This window comes from Styela clava, chromosome 5 (genome assembly GCF_964204865.1).
Source record: "Styela clava chromosome 5, kaStyClav1.hap1.2, whole genome shotgun sequence".
NCBI lineage: Eukaryota > Metazoa > Chordata > Ascidiacea > Stolidobranchia > Styelidae > Styela > Styela clava.
The window spans coordinates 18,395,566-18,417,468 of record NC_135254.1 but is presented as its reverse complement, the minus strand read 5'-3'; the positions used below and the strand labels follow the sequence as shown (position 1 = coordinate 18,417,468).

At 33.5% G+C, this 21,903-nt stretch overlaps 3 protein-coding genes across 4 annotated transcripts; 1 reads left to right on the top strand and 2 right to left on the bottom strand.

Annotated features, from left to right (window-relative positions):
* Positions 1 to 3,299: 3,299 nt before the first annotated feature.
* LOC120344339 (uncharacterized) lies at positions 3,300 to 9,134 on the bottom strand. Its single transcript, XM_039413508.2, has 8 exons — positions 8,992 to 9,134; positions 8,864 to 8,921; positions 8,336 to 8,407; positions 7,434 to 7,633; positions 6,636 to 6,883; positions 5,841 to 6,080; positions 5,394 to 5,538; positions 3,300 to 4,901 (listed from the first exon to the last, which is right to left on the bottom strand). Exons 1-8 carry the CDS (start codon positions 9,049 to 9,051, stop codon positions 4,110 to 4,112), a joined length of 1,815 nt encoding a protein of 604 aa, XP_039269442.2. The 5' UTR covers positions 9,052 to 9,134; the 3' UTR covers positions 3,300 to 4,109.
* A 553-nt stretch (positions 9,135 to 9,687) lies between these two features.
* Positions 9,688 to 14,329, top strand: LOC120344371 (uncharacterized). 2 transcript variants are annotated; one of them, XM_039413567.2, is made up of 6 exons: positions 9,688 to 9,816; positions 11,338 to 11,573; positions 12,130 to 12,199; positions 13,071 to 13,142; positions 13,578 to 13,729; positions 13,933 to 14,329. In XM_039413567.2, exons 2-6 carry the CDS (start codon positions 11,364 to 11,366, stop codon positions 14,245 to 14,247), a joined length of 819 nt encoding a protein of 272 aa, XP_039269501.2. In that variant the 5' UTR covers positions 9,688 to 9,816; positions 11,338 to 11,363; the 3' UTR covers positions 14,248 to 14,329. The 2 variants fall into 2 exon arrangements, with proteins under 2 accessions (XP_039269501.2, XP_077969074.1); XM_078112948.1 differs by having other exon boundaries at positions 9,689 to 9,816; positions 13,578 to 13,739.
* Positions 14,330 to 16,221: 1,892 nt separating this feature from the next.
* LOC120344336 (uncharacterized) lies at positions 16,222 to 19,899 on the bottom strand. The gene has a single exon (XM_039413503.2). It carries the CDS (start codon positions 19,843 to 19,845, stop codon positions 17,803 to 17,805), a length of 2,043 nt encoding a protein of 680 aa, XP_039269437.2. The 5' UTR covers positions 19,846 to 19,899; the 3' UTR covers positions 16,222 to 17,802.
* Positions 19,900 to 21,903: the final 2,004 nt, after the last annotated feature.

The window sequence follows — 21,903 nt, the reverse complement described above, 5'->3', positions numbered from 1 at the left end:
GTTCAAAACACGGTAATTGTGATTTGAAAAAAACGTTAAAATAGGCAAAAAAATTATCATTCTACTATAAAATCAAACAAAACTTATTTTACTTCGATCAAACTTGTAAACAAATTCTTCTTCCTTGTTCCTATCGCTTGAGCGTCGCGATTATATATCTTAAAAACCGCCTTTTGAAGAAAGCTTTTGAAGCGTTTGAAATCCCCTCGAATAATAGTTACTCAATTCTGAAGAATTTCTCAATTTAATCATAACGTTTGTGTATTCTCATTCCCCGAATCAATGCGCGACAACATCTTAGCTAAGAGTGGGGGTTTCTATTAAAAAATCAGCAACTTTGATTGGAGTTTTACAGTTAATAATCTGAAGAGCGATAAAATAGTCCTCACTGATAATGAAGTATGCTGTGAATATAAACATATTATTTGATTTGGATACAGATAACTTGTGCTTTAAAAACAATTTCTTGGCACAAGCTTCGTATCAATGCACTGAAGTATAAAATTACTGATTTTTTACACGATCTGTTTCCCTTTGGGAAATGGTTGAAGGAAATGTCAAATTAGGTTATCTTTCAACGCATTAGGGTTTGAGTCACTTCAAGATGTTGTTTCTTTGTTTCACTGAACTGAATTTCACTTTCGATTGTTTAAGCCTCCTCGAGTAGCGCTTAAGTTAATTAATTTATTATCATTAAGTTCTCTTCTAAATTATATTTACTAAAGAAGTGATTTGAAGCTAAGTTTGATAATCACAATCATTTATATCGTGCAATGAGTACAAATTATTTTTTTCGCAAATTTAAGTTCTGACATTGGGTTCTCTAAAGCCTAGCATATCTAGAAATTATTTGAACTGACATGCAAAGTGTTCATAGATTTTTTCATATTTTTGTATAAAATTGATTATATATTACATCTGTCCTAGCGCCCTTTTTAACTCGACATTTCGTTTCAAAGGAGAATATTCGATGTAAAGTAGTCTTTCTCATAATATATAAACACTACATTTCGAATTGCGTCAGTGTATCTATAATATCGGCATACAATCTGCCGCAAATGTCTTCTCCATCGATCGCAGTTGACGCACAAGACAGTTCTCTTTAAAAGTGAGGTAAGCTTCTGTAATTCAACACAACACTTAGTTAAACTTACAAATGTGTTGATGATATTCGTATATACCTCAACGAAATCAAAAACAAGTATCTCGGATTTTACGAACTTGGTTGTTACGACATTTAGGCACTGTGACATGCCTATAAAATATTAATGAATAAATGAAGACTTCTTTCAGACAGAAACTTAAGGTTGCTTTCAATAACTAGTTGGTTTGATAGCGCTTACTCACAATTTTCAAAATGGGAAAAAAAGTTAATTTCGTGAATCCACAAAGAGACTAAAAATAAAACTTGGCTTTCACAACATCAGTTGATTGTTGAACCAACAGTGAATTATTAACTGTGAAGGTCGAACATTTTTTTTCAAAACCGTCATCATACGAACAATAAATACTTTGATAACTAAACGGACACTAATAAAATCACATTGCAGACAAAAGGTGTTTACAAGAGACAAGTTACTTGCGCCTTTACAAACCAGGAAACAATAATTTCATTAGTTTCAGACGTCATTTGCTGGCCATCGTTTTGTTTATTGAACGTTTCGTATTACGCTTCTAATTCATAGGGGGTAACACTAATAAAGGAGAAATCAGTCATGAAACTCAATATTCTTTTGTTGAGTGTGTATCCATAGTTCAATGTTTTGAGGTATTGCCCTGCACCATGGTAATAGTGGCAATATTATGTCAGGGAATCGGAGAATTCATCTTTGCAACAACTGTTTTCCCGGGGTTTAGTGTCATTAAATTGCTGATTGTCAAAAAATGGGTCAATTCTCATACTGTACAAATCAATTTATATATTAGTTGTGACGCAGCCGGTGATTATTCAACAAATCGTTATCATTGAGTATTGGGTTGGACTTCCAGTCGAGTATTGCAAATGGTTGTTGAGAAAAGATATAAAATATCTGCAAGGGGAAAAAACGCTGTCACAATCAACATTTTCACACAGTTAAAATTTTCATAAAGGGCGATTTAATTCGAATCATATCTATATCATTTCAGCGGTTTATTGCATTACTTTGTGGTAATTTGTCTTGTAATTCTAAGTACTTTTAACTTCGTATTGATCAATCTCATCATATGCGTTACTCCATATACAAATTAACTAAATGGAAACAGCAAGAGCTATAGAACAGGAAATGACATTTTAGTATGCTTTGGTTTTGCGATTCAATCATTTATATTCTATTCATGCAAGTCCTATACATTATTTGACGTTCGCAAAATCTACAAACTAATGAGATATTGAGCATTTGAAAATTGCTCTCTCCCGCCACCTGGCGATATTATGTTATTGATTGGATGAAATACTATGTTGATATTGAACATATTTTAACGAACAGATTTCATATTTAAGTCATATAAGAAAATTATCGTGTAATCAATAGTTGTCTTCGTCACGTCTCTGCCTATCTCAAAAAATAACCATTGTTCGCATTCGCATTAGTATGGAATTATTGGTAGTTTTTTGTATAACAATACATCAGAGACTAATAACTTCAAAAACTACACGAAATAATTTGCAAATAATATAAGTTGCCTATAAAATCTATAGAGGTGACTCATTTGTAAATACATTTTGTTATAACTAAAATATAACTAAAACTTAAAAAAATGGAAAAGCTTTTGTGGTGAAATAGGGTTTACTACTCTACTCCGCTCAGTGTCGTATTGAAAAAACAAAATACCGCTAATCTACATTAGTAATAAGTTATAACCCAGAAAATGTCATATTCATGCCAAAATAAACGCGGTCATTATTAGATAAGTAGTGAGGTTTCATGTAGTTTTAGCATGTCGTATGTATTTGCCTGTTGCTTATGAAATGTGCAATAGCTCGACTGGACTTGTTCTCCTGCTTGTTCGGGCGTCAACTGATGAGTCGCGACTCGGGTTTTAAGTTCCAACTCTTCAGTGTGTCGCCTGAAAGACTTACTGGAGTAGTATATGAGTCCGACATTTCATTCTACAACATGTTGTTTTTTATAATTCGTGACACACCTTTCTATAGCTTTCAGTAACTTTTGTTCCTACATTCGATTAGAATATTGCTGACATTGCGATGCGATCATTTAAATTTGGTGTATTTGCGTACCTTGGTTTATGGTCTTGAAAATATCGCGACGCATTGAGTCAATTCTAAAATACTAAGACATTGAGAAGTAACACGGCAACAATGTTTGTAATATTTATACACAAAGAATAAAATACCGCATACATTTAAATTGAAAACTCTTTAATAAAAATTATTGCCAATCATATTGGATATACCTTATATATGGACAATTGCTCTTGACCATTTTACACTAAAAATACAAATAGCACCGTGGAAATAAATGGCAAGCAAGTTTTTGTATCAAATAATAAAGTTTGGCAGATCTGATTTCCGGCAATCCTTTGTTTAGTTTCCTGGGCCTGAAATCTTTCCTCAGTCACATAGTTACCAATCGCATGATAAAGGGGATTTTTACAATTGATATTTCATGTAGATAATATTTTGCACATTACAGTGGTAAAAAATGTATAAGCAGGTGTATCATCGAATAATTGAGACAGGGGTTCCTAACCAGTGGGAAGATGGGAATAAAAATTGAAAGTGAGAAGTTTACATTTTTCCTACTACTAAAATGAGTTTGTACATGGCCAGATATAAATATTGAATTGGAAAGTACTAAATCAAATCAAGGTTAAATGTTATTATCGAATGAATTGAAACTTTTAGAACATCATAAAAAAAGAGGAATTTACTGGGATAAGAGAAAAACTACTCTGAAATTATGGTCTCTTAAATGTTATTTTTGCCCCTGCTTATTAAAAATTAGAGATTTGAATGACAAAAATATCTATTCATTTTGCTTGTCAAAGATCAAATTGCAAAATCGAACAAGTTCTATCGATCGTTTTGCTCCAATAGATAGGTTGAAAACAATTGCAACGGATTTAACATGTACTAGAGTGTGATTGTGACAGCACCTCAAAACACACTACTCCTTGTTTTGGTCATCAATATCACTCACAATTACAATATCAGGTCGAGCTGGTGTTGACATATTTTCAGTTTCTTCGTTGCCTTCTTTAATTTCGTTTCTGTCATCTTCTTCTTTTAAAATTTGCTCTGTCATCCATACACCTATATCTAACAGTCCGAGAGCACGTGTATCCACAGATTGATTTGAATTTAAGGATCCCGAATGTGGTCTTAATCTCGAGAATGATGGGTCCTGTGTCGGAGACTCAGGGTTACTAATTTGATCTCTAGGAGTATGAAAATCTACAATTGAACTTGCTTCCGATATCATGCCAGGCAGTTCTTCTGAAGATGGACTACTTCTTGGGGATGGCATTAACATATTGTACCAAGTATTCCTTTTACGGCCATGCAGTGTATCGTCTTCGTCGGATGATGACTGCGTAAGAACGTCAGCAAATGATGATTCTATTCCGGCTAAATTGGCATCGGCGGCGGGAAATCCATGATTGCTTAACATCGAAGGCGGTGGAGGAGGCAAGTTTGAATATTCAGAACTTTCATTGGGGGATGCATATCCTTCCGAATAATATTTTTTCGTAGATTTTCTGCGCTTTCCAAAACTTACTTTAGGCGGTCCTGACAGTCGTTTCTTCTTACGGCGTTTTCCTGAAGCGCTGAGCGTCTGAACTATGCGATCAGCTTGCCTAGAATCAAGGCAAGTTGTTCGCCGACGTGGGCGGTAATGCCTACCGTAATGTTTCTCCAGCCATTTGTACTTGTTCTCTCCGCCATCGACGGCTTTGAGCTGAGAACAATGTAAATAAATTTGATATCTATATTGATAATTTAATCAGTGTTCTACGTGAACTATTCCACTAAGGTGTATGTATTGGTCTTATGCTATTCACAGTTTGATTTCAACAGCAATTCTAACAATTTAAAATGCAAACCACTTAGTTCAAAATACTAACCAAAGGTGTTTACGAAATTTCTTGAAGACGAGTCCAATAAAATATAGTCATTGTCGGAAATAATATATTGAGCGACTAAATCATCGAATTTTGTTTAATTTTGAAAAAAAAACTTCTTCGACGGGAAGCGATGACAAATTTACTAAAAAGAAGACTTTGAACCCTGATCTAATTCTCACGACAAAAAAATGTACCGTACATTGTTTCATAGTGTGGTCAATGCAAATGTATTTTTTATCAGGCTGCTTAAAAACGATTTGCTCTAGTGACACTGACGCATACTTTTGCATAAAACGCCTAATTTTACAACTATAATGTATTCTTACTTGCATCATTACGTGCGCCCACTCATCTGGAATTTGGTTTGATTGATTAGGAATTCTTTCCCCAGTTATAATTTCTATCGGTCCACCTTCTCGTTTGAATTCGAACAAGTTGCTTTCGGACATAGACAATTTTTTGGATTCGACTCTGTGCAAAATTAATTAATAATATTGAAGTAATATAAAATTCTACATAAATCGATATAAGCGTATATGAAAATTCCACAATTGCTTGTTGGAATAATCACAATTTTTTTTTTCTAGAAACAGTAATTGCTAACTGGGAAACTGGGATTTATATTTACGTAACGTGAGTGCCAGAAGGTTCCCTGGACCTTGAAGACAATCTTTAATGAATCTTCAAAGGTAAATTAAATAATACTCGAAGGAAATGTAAAAAATCTAACTAGTCTTATAAAGAACTTAGAAATTACTGCATCTTGTAATTACCCTTTGAATTGATAATAACGATTTTCGATTCTCTGGCTTTGAACGCTCATATCGTCGTGGCTTCTTTTTCTCAGTTGTTTTATTCTTCTGCGTCTTTTTTTACTTCTTTTTGATCTTTTCCATTTTGGTTCTTGTAGAAACGACTTTACAGGCACGTTCTGCAGTGATCGAAGTTTTTTGATCTTCGTCGGGTGGGGTGGTTTTGCTTGTGCTGGAGATGATCCAACCCAGTGGATTGGTCTGAAAAAAATTCCTGATTTTGGAGAACTAAGGTTCGTAAGGATTGTTTTGATTTGATACTCAAAATCTAGATATTGGGCCAAGTTTTAAGATTTACTAAAAATCACTATATTGCTTTGTAATGTTCCCAACAATAACTTAAAACAAACATATTGTAGGCATGTTGGATAAACATCATTTTTTTGCATCCAAAAACTCTGTAATGCGATTGAAAAAGCAATCAATCAAGTCAAAGATTGAGCGACATTGAGGTTTGCGAGGTTCACTTATTTTCTTAATATATTATGTTAGTTATAATACGCTTGTATCTTCAGAGCCTATAAAATTCTAAATCCTAACTAACATATACTCAAGTCGGTTTCTTATTGAGAACAATCGCAAATACCAGAGCATACTGAACAAATCAGTTGATGACACGACAAAACTAAGTGAATTGAATACCGTTTATCATCAATGTATATAGCATATGAGAACAGTTCTACAAAACTCATAACTGAGCATTGTGCCTACTCTGTTTTTTCAAGCGTAATCCCATCTATAATAGATTTTCCTGACCTGCCCATTCTACGTCGTCCCTTAGAACCTGGAATCATCATGGCCTCTTCGTCATCCCAAGGTAGTGACTTGCGAGTTTTCTTTTTTGTCAGCCAATCAAAACTGGGCAATGATGGGCAAGGACATAAACAGTCGAGGGTAGGACAACATGACATTTTGTCTGCGGTTAAATCATCTTCTGTCGTTGTGGTCGTTGATATAGTCGAAGTAAAGGAGTCTGAGCCGTTTATTTCTTCGTATACGGCTTCCTGTGTACAGAAACATGATTTCAAAATATCATCGTTACATAAAGATTTCATTGTTTATATATATACATATATTTCGTATATGTGATTGACTAAATTATCGCCAAACATCCTGGTAAAATAATTACTTGTACACATGATTTCATAAAGCGTGATATCGTAACAAAGAGTCTGAGTGAACAGATACGGAGTTGTACTGAGAACTTATTTTGTTTGGCTACGATAAACCTATTTCCCAATCCTTAGATGATGTGAAGGGATATGGTTTTAACTGTTTATTAATCACAACTAGAACTCGGATTCAGGGAGTTCAATATTATTTTTAAATATTTAACAAATATTCTGTAATATTAGCTGATATATCAGTTTAAGAATCTGTCAAGTGTATGGTATTGTAAAACTTAATTTATTGTAAAGATTCACTTTGGTATTTAGTAAAGTCAAATATAAATAATGGACGGCGCTATACGGATGCAATTATTGCTGTGATGCTCGTCAAACGACTACTAATATTATTTCCAAATAAAGGGATATATCATATATTCCAACAAACTTGGTTATCTTTTTCAGCGGAACTCGACAGTTCTGATTCATTACTTTTTGACCCGAGAATCAGAGGTCGTATATGCGTCGAAGAGTATGAAGTTGACCACGACAACCACCGACAAAAGGAACTTCGGGATAAATAGTAACAACATATTCCGATAAGAGTCAACAGTAGGAAAACAGCAAAAACTATTCCAACAACAAGCCCTGAAATACAAAATTAGGTGGTATGAAGTATTTTAGAATTTCCAATCTATAACTTGATCAAGACGATAAAGGTGGTTCGTATAAAGAAACTGCCTAGCTGCTTATACTATAGGACAAGATATGGAATCTATCATGTATCATACAAAAGAAGAGCACCGCAAACGTTGATTTAAATTGAGATTACCACTAATTTTAAGGTTAACAGTGGCATTCATGTATGATGGACTTGCATTGGTGATCTACACAGTGCACAAAGATAGTGTTTAAATAAAGTTTCATGTATACATGAAGACAGTATATTGTCAGATAAAATGGTTTGAGCTACATGGAAGCCGTAACCAGCATCATTTCGAGGCTGTTTTACTGGCGAGAAAATAGAGATATTTTGAATACCTTTATTAAATATAATGCACCTTTGTTAATGATGCTGATTCGCTAAGCTTAATTAAGAGTGTTGCCCACATGCACTTATAAAAGCAACTTAAATTCCACAATAAATGTTTTTAGAGAAACTAAATCGACGCAAAAACACGATCTTTTCGATATAAAAATATTTCCGTAAAACACCCACCTGTCCGTTGGATAAAATGGAAGATGGACATGGTAATTATTGTGCGCCTTTTGCACATACAAAATACAACGAAATTGTGGAATATTTAATTATATGAAGATAATATCAGCACCAATATATTCAAAACTTACAAATTGTGCTAACTCCGATCTCAGTATCATATAAACAGCATCCCGATGTATTTTCTTCACAACAGTACCCACCTGTTTTTGAAAATATAAAATAAACCAAAATAATGATGACCAACTATCAAATTTTTTCAAAAAATACGTAATTTATATTGCTGGAAGTAATAATCGAGGAAGAGAAACTGTTTTATTACAAAATTGTGAATATAGAAAACTAAATTCAATAGCAGGCGCCGATCTATTCTGTTGTTAAGTATATTTAGTGGGACCCAGCGTTTGGAGAAGGAGCAACACGGTATTCCATGTTATTTCCTGAACAAATTGGGTATTTGTTATATATGTCTAGATGAATTATAATCTATGATTATTACTTAGCATTTTTTACGATAGGTTTCAATAAAATAGTGGCTTGGGTAACGGTTCAAAAGTGAGTCGGCTTATCTAAGCTACCATCAACCAATAATAACTAGGTTAAAAAATACCCAATATTTGTAAATGAAATTGTATGATGTAATCGCCAGTGTCTCTTACCATCACAGTTGAAATTGTATATTGTTCCATCGCGGTAAACTGCGCACAAGTCAGAATCCTAAAATAATAAATAGAATATTTCACGTCGTAATATTCTAATTTTGAAGATAAACAAGACATATAAATACCGTGTTGCAGCTAACGCATGAAAATAAAAACAGATTCAAAATGATCAATTTAAGTAACATTCCGAAATAATGATATCTTCCAGTAATACACACTTGTTACCATTTTGAGAAACACAACATTTGAAATTATATTTGTGAGATAATCTGAAAAATCAACACTGTAAAGTTAATGTTTCCGTGCTTTACTCGGAAGCACTTTAAAATGGCATTTGACATCATACTATATAATATCTATGAATTTTAGGTCTAATAAAACATGTGTTGAAACGATGAAAGAAAAATTGGACATAAAAGTGAAACCAAGCAAAACTATTTTCAAAATCATTATCTACATTGGCGACTAAGGCATTGAAAAGTCAATCACTGTTCTTCGGAATGCTTCGGAACTTCTAACAGTTGAGAATCTTATGCTGCCTATCGTACGCATAAGCTTCGGTTCCATATGGAAATTTGTTAGAACAGCAATATACTAAGAGTTTAAATTTATTTTTTGAATCTACAATTTTGAAGGTTGAATAATCGATAGATATATTCGCTCCACGGAAGTTGTACAAATGCCCACTTAAAATCATCTAAGGTTTTGCATAGCTTATTATACACGAGTTTTTAAGGGATTTAGAATTGTTTGTACCATATTAAATGATTGAGCCATAAATCGAATTATGATGTAACAATCAAAGCTTATAAAATTCAATCCTAGATAAATTTCATTTAACGACCATGCATTCGACTTCATTATTAAGAAATATTTTCAAGAAAGAAACGCAAAGGCATTTCGAAAATAAAGTTAGGCGATTTTAGGACGCTTTCACATAAGGAGTCCTAGTGAGTATGATTTTGGTGATTTTTCATTTATTTTTGTTGGACATATTCCATTACATTAAGTCTTTTGCGTAACATTTTATTTTGAATAGCTAACCCAATGTTTATATCAGTCTTTGGCAATGATCAAAATATGATTAAATTTATTGCAATTTATAACACTTGCCAATACTACTCGACCATTCACTCATTTGACTTTTTTTTCATTTTTCGAAGATGTACTTTTGCACAATGTGAAATGAAGATTTTTGTGAAGTAGGACCTGAATTTTGTTTCAATTTTATCTGTAAATATGAGCTTTAGAGTTTTTGCGTAGAAGTCTTGTACTGCTCAGGACAACGTTGGAATTTTTAGAAAATTTATGTCACACCCTTGGTGATGCATTAAGCATTACACTCGAACTTGCTACACAAATTGCTTCAAACAGTACGTTTCTCGAAAATAAGCCTTGTATAAATTTTCTAATTTTATACCCTACAATTTGCACAACGCAAAAAAGCAACCCAATAATTGCGTACTTTTCAACAGCCCAAGATTCTAACATTCAGACAAATAATTGTTTGCTTTCATATGTCAAACAATACCACAAATCGTTGTTAAATGGCAAATTATATTTGCTCAGGCCATGTAGACACAGGTTCGCCACGGGAGACTGTCGGTTTCAATGAACAACGCCTATTTATTAACAAGAGCATTTACATTCGAGATTTATAGTCTCAAGATTTTTAATGTGAAAGAATTAGTCAGATCTACGTATTGTTAAATACACAGAGAATTTAAGTTAGGTGTTTAATTAGTGTATCATTAGGTTTATTTCCCAATTCAATAAGCAAGGTACAATTTTACAATAGTACAATATCGAGTAAATGATATTCGAAAAATAAAATAGTTATTATGAATTCAGATGACAGGCCCTATCACAAAACAACACTACCATAAAAATAAAGTACAATCAAGTAAAAGGTATTGTTGGTATAGAAAAATAAAATAAAATAGCAATATTAATGAAGATATATTAATCAACCATAACTGTAGAAAGTTCTATTTTGCAGTTGCAAACAGAGATGGCAACCTCTAGGCGGGTATTTTCAGACGCCGTCACGTAGCTAAATAAATCACATGTCGTTAATAATTGATTACGTGTGGCAATATGTCATAAATAAATATAATTTAATTATCTATAATGATTTTTTCAATAAAATATTTGTTTCAAAAATTCAAATGCAACAAATTGTAATTCACAATGAATAGGTCACCCCAAATTTATAGCAATGTTAGTATTTTTATTTAAAATATATATTCGCATAAAAGGAATCGAGTTATAGGGCAATATATATTATTTATTTATTAAATGGCAAACATACGTTACGTATCTAAAGCAAATTCCATTTTTTCGGTCAAAAAGGGACGAAATTACGAGACAATGCGAATTTTTATTTGGTTACAATGGCAACTCAATTTGTACCGTTTACCAAACTAGCAAAACGAAGATATCATAGAAATTTTTGGTCTCTGATTATACAGAAATCTGCCTAGGAAGTCATTAAACAATGGCAAACGTCTTTACTAAAAGAAGTAAGATACCTCGTTCTACTACATTGGGTGATTTTGGATATCGAAGTCAAGCATTAAGACAACTCAACATATCGCTAAATAAAGATAAAGGACCAGAGATAACGAGAATACTATCACCAACAAGGCGACAGAATCCCCAACCAATCGGTCTGGTTTATCAGAGTCCTTATAACAGATATAATAACGTGAGTCTATTGTATATAACAATGAGGTGTCAAGCTTTGCTGAACAACAGTAGCCTAAAGTATTCCTTTAAGCTGCGCGACTATAACCACAAGTTTAAACTATAATCTATAAATTGGAAAACTTTCCTCAAACCATTGTTTTTGCTGTCTTTTGTCTATCTCAGTTTCATACCAATAAAATTAAGAAAAAATAAAAAGAAAAGAAAATATGTACTAGAATATCTCTATATTGAAACAAGCCTATATTTTGTGACACGATCTAACTAATTTAGTGGGTCAATTCCTGCAACTGTCTGATTTGGCACGTGTGATAAAAAAAACACCTCGAAAAAAAATAATATTTCATATGCTTAAATTCGCTTATCTGAAGCACTCGAGCAATAAAATGCGATGCTGATAAGAGTGTTGTCACCATAACTTCAGCTCTACCCAAAACTTACTTTTCACTTTGGTATACAATATGGGGGATACCTAGCTATACTATCCCGATGCAACAGCGCATTGTCAGCTAGGAACAAATTTAATTCTTGCTCCTAACTACAATATTATTTTATAGGTATTTGGAATATGGAATCCAAACCAAATGATGCCTGTGATGAGATGCGAACAAACTCTCCCACATTTAAGTGAGTATTTCTTGCCCTGGTTTTCCGCGGTTATGGAGATCTCTCTCTATTCCATCTAACATAAAAACTGTACAAAAAATTTTGTCTAATGCTCCACCAAATAAAAACAATTAATTTCAATTTTGTCCAAATACGAGATTATAATCACCATTCGACCAAGACACAAAATTCCTGTCCTTCTTCTAGTTTCTAGTCTGATTTCAACAAAATAAAGGCATTCTTGTTTCAATGCTGCACATGAAGACAGTCACCTTACAAGCTTCTTGCTTGTTCCGGAAAGGCGGTCTGGTTACGTTTTAGCAGTGCAGCAGAGAATTAAAATATTTTGACTACATCTGTCTATTTCCGTTTAACACAAACGGGACGTATGATTCAGTCGCCATCGCTGCACCAAGTTCAGGATATTTTGATAAACAAAAGATAGTACGAATATTCTTTTGAGAAATAGATAAAATACATTCAAATTTAGTTGATAACATATTACTAATAATTACTAAAATTACTGTTGCCAAAAATTGGATGTGCGACATGCTCAGTATCGGATCACCCTCTTTAAATAGACATACCTTATGGTCTAGAATTTCAGTATTACTGACTAACCGTGTCACACCGATTTGAGGAAAAAACTTTGATAACACATATTTGCAAAACACGGCCGTTTATAGACAAACTTCTCAAGTTACAATCATCGCTATATTCAATCCATTGCTACAAAGTACCCTTGAACCTTTTCAGATTTGATTTATCGTAACCTAATGTATTGTAAATTAAGCAACGTAAGGTGGTTTGTATGCTATAAGCAATGTACTGCACATGGACATTTTCGGCTCGGAATGATTGCTATAGCTAAGATATATTTTTCATATTTAAGGGCGAACTAACTTCACGTGCCAACATGATATATCATTACTCAAGAGATATATGGCTCCCGCTGATCCCGGAGGTTGGTTTACATTTACCTTTGACAAAAATATCAACAATGTTCCAAATTGATAGAATAAAACCCCAGAAATACAACTAAAACAAAGCTTGAATTCAGTTTAAATTATTTTTTAATCAAGTAAGATTCCATACAATAGATGCTTTCACAACCTTTGACATAGCAATATTATTTAAAATTTGAATGCGCTTTTTCACGAATTTGCGTTTACGAATTGGTGGCATGCACAAATCTGCCATATTAAATCAAAATCTTCAACCACTTGCCTCCGAACTTTTTCTCGATTCAGACTCTCCCAGAGACAAAATACCTTCTAGGTTATTTGATTTGTACATAAATTTATGACATACTCCTATAACTGAGAAATGACAAATAACAGTCAAAAAAACGAAAACAAGTCAAAGCTTATTTACGGTTATTATTCCTTTTCACTCGCAGCTCCTGTACAACGAAAAGAACCTGAGATAAAATTTAAACAATGGACAATTCAACGTAAATCTTATAAATGGCCACCAGAGGTACCAGAAAAATTCCAAGGAATGGTGAAGCACACGAGATTTGGCCACACTCCATACGGAGAAGGACCAGCGGTAGGCATTGGTAAGACTAGATAATAAAAATGAAGATAATATTCACTTCATATACTGAGAATCCCCATAGTTTATACAAATTAACAAATATGACACAAATAGCAATATTAGCAGAAAAAGTTGAAGTGAACTTACATTTATAAATTTATCGAAAAATTTGGTATTCCAATTGTTTTCCAATCAGAAATGCAAACATTTTTTAGTCCCGAACGTCATCTCCCGTATTCCAAGCACCGACACCAAGTGCTTACCCAGAAGGGGTGACAAAAGTGGAGTTCCGAGTGAAGCCCTCAAACCGACAGCAAGACCCCCATCCTCGAGACAAGCACAAACGAAATCGAACGCAATCAACAACACGAATCTTCCACATCCGGCCCCACCCATATACGGAAGGAAAGAATCCACCAGCTACAGGTCCCGGATCTTTTCCTGTGAGCCTTCCGTTGCATAAAAAAGGACATAGAAAGTCACCAAAAACGCACAGACAATGCTGTAAACGTCCTGTTGTGATAGTTTGAAGAATTACTATATATATTACATCTCTTTCATATATTTTTGTATGCTTCAGTTTAATATATATATGAATTTTTAAGAAGTCAATCTTGATTACTTACTGTTTCATATACGTTTCGCGTTTGTGTGCCAAAACTTGGCTTGTGCACAATCGGCGTCATATACATATATATCGTTAGTAAGAAGTAATCATTTAAAACCTAGCATCTCTGATCGTTCACAAATGTCATAGTGACTAGTTAGAAAATGCTTTGTAGAAACAAACTGTATGTGTGAAGTTCCTGCTTATGTAGCTTTCAAAGGACGGACTTTTACAACAAAAAAGTCCTAAATAGAGTCTACAAAAAAAGTGTCACAGAAACAGAGTAAATTGAAGTTTGATCAATAAACTAGAGGGTCGTGTTTGACTACAACTATGACTACGATGAAGCAGACTCCTTGAAAGTGCCACGATTTCCATTGTGAATTTCCTTCTTCAAGATTCGAGCTGTATTCTACCTATATTTATTCTTGTCTCTTTCTTGTCTCTTGGTACTTGCATGCATTCCATTCAACGCATTTGTGCCAACTACATTATTTGACTTTCATTACAATCGCTATTGTTCAAATTTTTGGGGCTCATGCCCATATGGAAACCTAGTCTGAAAATGAAAATCTGGGTTCTCCAGGCTATTTTCCTGTATTTAAAACAAGCTGCCACATCTATCTGTATATAACGAGTTCTCGGTAATTCTCTTGGCAACTTAAATTAATGTGGATAACAAGAATTCTTACTTCCAACTGCCGGTACCATCTCAAGATTTCCATACTTCTCCTTACCGAATGAAATAAGTGCGTAAAATTAGTTTTCCGTAATTCGGATTCAAAAAAGTTCATGAAGTCATGCCACAAAAATTCCAAGACACGACACAATGTGATGGTATAATCGGAAATAACAAATGGAATGTTTCAGGCCATAATATAACTTCAAACCAACACTAACAAATGAGGTCGGTCGAGAAGAGGTAAAATTCTAATTCACAAAAAATTCATAACATACAGGCGGAATGTTGGAAGTTGTAAGTAGAATAAATATTACCGTATTTTACGGACTATGGGGAGCACTTTAATTAAATCCCTTTTTCTCACAAATCGATCGTGCTCATTATAAGTATGGATCGAATATCTAATGTATGGATCAGGTAGAGCTTTATTGCCTACACTCCAGTATCAGTAGACCAGTACCGGTTGCGTCTTATTGCGATTTACAAAGTTATCAAGAGTGTTAACACATTCGTTCTTTTACATTTTGCTAAGTCCAAAACTTTTCGGTGGAACTTGTTATTTCCCGAGTATATAGCTTTAACACCATATACAAACATGGCGGTTTCCATTACACTAATTTATGAGATCATTATAAACAAAAACTTACACAGTACTGTTGGACATTTGGTAATTCAAAATTTTATTAAATTTGCTTTAGTCATGTTAAAAAGACTTATTCTTTTTTGTTTTTTGAGTACCAATATTCTCTTTTGGTACCAAATTAGACCGTCATAAGAATCATGTCATGGCCATTTTTACTCAAACCAAGAATCCGAATTGAAGAATATTTAAAAAAGTCGGCGGCAATTTTTCCAATCCCAAATCTATATGTTTGTCAAACTGTAATCGGTTTTTGAGTGGCAGGTAGACGATCGACTGAATCGGATGAAGCTTCTATTCTACCAAACAAATCTGATTGTCCATTATTTCATTTTCCAAAACAAGAATTTTCGAGCTATTTTCAATATAAAATTCCGACAGCGGATTAACTATGAATTCTGATTCAAAGTAACTCGAAAGACACCAGATTTGTCTGTCAAATCTCATTTTAGACTCCGGTGCAATTAATTAATTATATTTTGCGTCAAAATCACCACACTACTGATCTCTACTAAAATATTTACTATCATTCTAAAATGTTCGACAAACGGTGATATATTTGTAAAATGAAAACTGATAATTTAATTTTTCCAATATTTAAAACAACAGTTTATTATAACCTTTTATTAAATTGGAAATATTTACAAAAATTATACTATATAATAAAAATGCAGATAAAAAGCAGGTAAATATGAGATAATAAATTTAGACATAGAAGAGTACATATTTGTAAAAAAAAATTCTACTCAATATTTGAAAAATATTTGGCTTTCGAATGATTGATACTAAGCAAATGCTTATTTTACTTTTTTTTTGATAAATATGTAATCAATCACAAAGTATTGCTAATTAATAAGCAGTCAATCATGGATTTTGACGAATCTACGTAAGAATGTGATATAGTTTGCGCCGTGTTTAACTCGGGACTAATATTTGTCATCTTGGATAATAACCACCTGTGCAGAAAAATTGATAAATTTGCTAAATGTTTTTTGGAAAAAATAATGTCATGGAATCTTGAAATAGCGCCCAAAAAATAGTTTACATCATTGAAAATAATAAGTTTCATCGCAGTGACCTTTTTTTTAATTTTAATTTTTAGCTGAAATTGGTTTTGACTGGTAGTCTAGTTGCATACTATAGTAAAGTCATCTATATTTCATAATAACAAACACGTCGTACTGTTCAATCAAATAGTGTTAGATTTCACTCGTATATGGTAAATGAAAAGTGATAGCACATAAATATTCCATTTTCAGGACATATGATATTCTCCTTCGCAGTTATGAAAGAACACAGGCTTGCAAAAGAGTCTTGAATACGTGATCCATGTAAGCGCAATAACTCACAAGTAATTTCATTTCTGCGAAATTAATTTCAACAATTCCCAATACGCAAAAACATATAGAACGTTCCTGACCATGGCCTTTTGTTGTGCTTGCTGAGAATATGCAAATAAAATATCTCAAATACAAATCAATTCCGTCAGTTATAAAATATTCCACTAGTTTATGATAATTTCAAAGTATAAAGTTTTGTGAAAAATTAAACCAAATTTAAAGATTTAACAAGTTTTCGGTACTTAGGCGTTTTATTATATATACGCCAAGTGCACAGATTTTCAAAACTTCTATAGCATGGCAAAAAATGTCGGGTAGTTTCTCGACTTAATAGTAAATTAGTCGATAAACTCAATAAACTGATATTTAGAAGTATTTATTTCTTCAAAATATTTATGCTATAATTGAACAACTTTTTGAATTTGTTATATACATATGTAGAAAACTGTATAAAATACAAAAAAAGTCAATTTTGTTTCGAAAAAAATTAGTTTTTAGAATAAAGGTCATACAACCAATTCTTCTACTATTTACCTAAAGGATTGTTTAGGTAAAAATGCGGTTATTTTTTTATTTGGATACGATAAACATACTAATATATCATAATCAACATTTAATCTATTTCTTTTTTTCAGTAAAATATATTTGTATCACTAATTATATGCCAGCAATACACGTAGTGGACATTGATAGATATCTTATTTCCAGACAATTTATTTTTATCCAATTTACCGCCAGATACTGCTACGCTTGTAGATAGAAATATTTTGCCCGCGTTAATTTCGTCCTAATTTTGCATTTAATATCGATTTGATATCAAGATATGAGACCTATTATTCTTGTAATCTCTTCAATTACTTCGACTTCATCAGGACTGTAATGGCAGGCTAGCACTCGACTTTTCGTTTCTGGGATTTTAGTCAACATTTTCCATTTTTGAGATGACGCATCAAAAATTTCGATGGAGTCTGATTGATCACCGTCATTATTTACGTTCCTATTTCCACCGACTGCGTACAACTTATCAGTTATTGCAAATGCGCTAAAATGAGAACGCGGCAGTAACATATTCCGAATAACTTCCCAAGTATCGTTTATGGGGGAATAACATTCAGCGGAGTTTAAAATTTTACCAAAAACATTTCCTCCCATTACATAAATTCGCTCCTGTAGAGCTGCTGCAGAAGCGTCATATCGTTCAATATGTAAAGGTGCAATTGATTTCCATTTGTGTTCTTTTGATTCATATCTTTTAGCGCTTTTGCCACCAATAGCATAAATGTATCTTTGATTTGCAGAAACACAAAATCCCATAACAATTGAGCACCCAGGTAAATCTTCCACCCAGCAGTCCAAAACTGTGTCGTAGTAAGACATGCATTTTCCTTCGACAACATAAATAAAACTTCCGAAAGTAGTTATTTGCGCCCAGGGGCTCGGGCGTCTTCGTTTTAAACTAGTGCTCTGGATCCAATGATCTTTTTTATAACAAGAAAAATGTCCGTCATTCAAAATAAAAAGTTTTCTGTCTACGGAAATTATCCGTTTAAAATCCCCTTCTGGTAGTGAGTTCATTGTTTCCCAAGTTCTGCACGACAGTTCGAACGTTTTAATTTCGGTGGTGTCCTGTTGCAAGAGGGCGATATGGGACATGGGTTCTCCACTAATTGAACGCTCACATATTGCCCGTAAAATATGCTGCAGACAATCCCGAGATTGGCGTACAAAGTTATTAGCTAAAGCCGTCTGCTTCAGAAAACTGTATGTAAAATTAAGCAGCTTGACTGAACAAAATAAATCAGAGAAATATGAATTTCTTTCGTCAGTGAATTTGACCCACTTTGTCAATGCGTCCCAAATTACCTCTTGGGGAGCATTTTTACTGTGTAAATTGTTAAACATATTTTGAACGGTCCTTTTGGGCATTAAAAGGAAGTCGTGCTTTTTGGATATTTCATGAATATTCGTAGCCATGAAATCAGTTATAACTTCATCTGCTAAAAGGGATGTTAAAGAATTTAGTCGTGGTGATGAACTCAGACTTTGAAGTAAAAAACAATTGCTAATGCTAATATTTTCTTTCAAAGCTTGTGTGTTAAAAAATAAGTTGTGAAGTAACAGCTCCACACCATGTTCACAATTTTGCACAAATAAATCATTCAATACCGTACTGAGCAGAAATTCAAACGGAAAAACATCTGGATTCATAAACTTCATAACATTCTCCATGTCCGCTCTTTCTTTGACTTTATTTCCGTTGTGATGCAACCAAGTAGAGATAGCGTTCCACGAAACCCAGTAGCCACTCGTAGTTGTCTCAGCGTAACGCATCAGACTAGTCGTATTTATGTATGGGAAGAGTTCGGTTGTAATAACGAATTCTAAATTTTGTCGAATATATTCTTCTATGACAATTGAAACGTCTTCCCTACCGTACATTTGAGATAAACTCATTGACGACAAACAGTTATCGGCGGAAAGGTGTTCTTGTAAATATTTGAAACATTCCTCGGATAATCCGTCTAACTGAATCAATTTTGAAACATGCAAAACATCTTCCACCTCTTCCATCGAAATATCTACTTCACCGACATACATGTACTCAATACATTTCCTCATTGCATCCGATTCAATGTCCATCATAGTGACGGATCCCTCTCGAACTTCTTTCATATTACTTGAAAACATGGCATTGAAATAACTTGAGCAAGCAGCCAGTACAACGCGGTGAGTTTTAAACGAATATTTATCGACGTTTATTATGAAATCACATAGAAATTCTCGATTTTTCATCTGTTCCATTGATAGCATGACATTCACAGCATGGTCAGCTTTCCTTTCAGCATCAGTGGACGTCATCGAATTTTTTTTTGTCTTACTGATTGATATAAAAATAAAATTCCCCAAAACTTGAAGTCTAGAAAAATATGGAATTAAATCAAACTATTAGGTCAATATTATTTGGGGAAGTAGCTAGAATATATGGAATGACAATTTTTGTCCCGAATAAACCGAAAATTGCATGTATACAGCTGCTAATTTTATATTATATATTTTTTCCAAAATGAAATATTTAAATAAAGCAAAACAATATATCGTCACGCTAATAACCGAATTGCGTAAGTCATTTTTGGCAATTTTGAGTTTTTTCTAAAATAGGTATTTATGTAATGCTGCGCACCTGTCTGTTAACTCAGATTTTATTTTAGGAATTTCGAAACCTCAAAAAAATGGAGATTTAGTATGACATGCACATTTGTGCAATTGTTTCGTCATAATGAATTATCATTGTTACCGCAAGACTATTGTGACGTCACAAAGGCAAAATAACCACGACGACGTATTTTCGAGTTTTTGCATCTCGGATTCTAGCTTAGCGCGTATTAATTTGAATTTATACTACAGTATAGGAAGGCGTGCACTTGTGATATTCACTGTCCGAGTCCAATTCACCTTGGTTGGCTTTTATATTGGGTGCATTGCTGTTTTATTCTTTATATTTAATCTTAGTCTTATTTCGGTGGGTGTGCAAAACGTGTTATATTGATGAAATATATATTTTTGAACATAAAAAATAATGTAAATGAAACTGATTAGCTATTTTGGGGATTAGACATTGTAGATACTGAGGATTACATTCGTTTTTTGAATGTTTAGTTTTCAGGACTGGTGCATATAGTAAAGTTGCAAAATTGCGTATGTCCCCAAGTCATAGACACATTTCTGCCTAAGTCACAGTGCGCCATTATGACGTCACTTAACTGCGTCATACAAATTAACTTAAATCCGGCTACGATCAAAAAATTGAACCATGGCAAATTATTGACTCTCAATGGCATAACGATATCATTAGGAAGTTTTTTACGTTTTTCTCAAAACTGCTAAAAATGACTTACGCAATTCGGTTATTAGCGTGACGATATGTTATCCTTATTTCCTAAACACTTCACAGAGCTCTCTGAGTGGCTCGGATTGCTTTAACCCGAAATCGGCCAAAATTCGACACCGTAAGACAAACACGTCTCTTCTGAACGTTACTTCGCTTAGGTTCAATACGTTTTAGAGTGTACTGTTGACTCACAACTTACCATCTAACTTAAAAGCATGTTAGTTTGCTTAATTCAAATTGAACCTATATCCTGATTAGGTCCAAAAGCTGACAGTTTTGACTCAGAATAACTTACACAGCGTTTCTCATATCTGCCCAATGTCGATCAAACAACTTCCTGGTATTTGGCTATGATATTTTGCTAAGTGTTTTTGAAATTACTCATTATTATTACTTACACATTTACAACAATCTTTCAATACCATTAATTTAAATTTAACTAATTGTTTAAATACCGCCGTAATTTCAAATTTTAAACTTTCAAAACTACAGTTTTTTCTTGAACATAGCGATATTTCACTCAGCATGTAATAATTTTATTTCTAATCATATACTTCGTTACCGTTAAGCCTGATTGTAAAACTTTCTAGTTTTTGCATTATAGGACTTTTTAGGGACATCTTCGCGACCAATATGTACTTACTCATTGACAACAAATCGACTACACTCCAGTAGAATATGCTTCGCATATGAATTAGTTATGACTGTTTCAAGAACTAAACTTCAACCGTCATCATCGAGATGCGTGACAATTAACTTTCAGCCGACTATATCATGAAAGCAGTCTCTATAATAACCGAAATTCTGACATTATTGATCACCACCATGCACAGTAAGCAAGGGAATGTAAGCCGCATTAGAACAGCATAGTGGAAAACGGTAGATGCTATGACGCACTCACGTTGCGCCTATTTTTGTACATACATTTGCCCAGCGTCATGAGTCAGGAAAAGCAGTGAGAAACATTGATGGCATAGTTAGATATGTTTTATATAAATTAACCTTTCAGAGACGTCATTCTTCAGCAA

Excerpts from the sequence above, each read along its gene's own strand:
- LOC120344371 (XM_039413567.2), top strand. The coding sequence starts at position 11,364 with ATGGCAAACGTCTTTACTAAAAGAAGTAAGATACCTCGTTCTACTACA. Across the intron at positions 11,574-12,129 it reads CTTATAACAGATATAATAAC|GTATTTGGAATATGGAATCC; the intron begins GTGAGTCTATTG and ends ATTATTTTATAG. Across the intron at positions 13,730-13,932 it reads CATACGGAGAAGGACCAGCG|TCCCGAACGTCATCTCCCGT; the intron begins GTAGGCATTGGT and ends AACATTTTTTAG.
- LOC120344339 (XM_039413508.2), bottom strand. The coding sequence starts at position 9,051 with ATGTTACTTAAATTGATCATTTTGAATCTGTTTTTATTTTCATGCGTT. Across the intron at positions 8,408-8,863 it reads ATACAATTTCAACTGTGATG|GTGGGTACTGTTGTGAAGAA; the intron begins GTAAGAGACACT and ends TTTCAAAAACAG. Across the intron at positions 5,539-5,840 it reads CGTTATTATCAATTCAAAGG|AGTCGAATCCAAAAAATTGT; the intron begins GTAATTACAAGA and ends AATTTTGCACAG.
- LOC120344336 (XM_039413503.2), bottom strand. The coding sequence starts at position 19,845 with ATGACGTCCACTGATGCTGAAAGGAAAGCTGACCATGCTGTGAATGTC.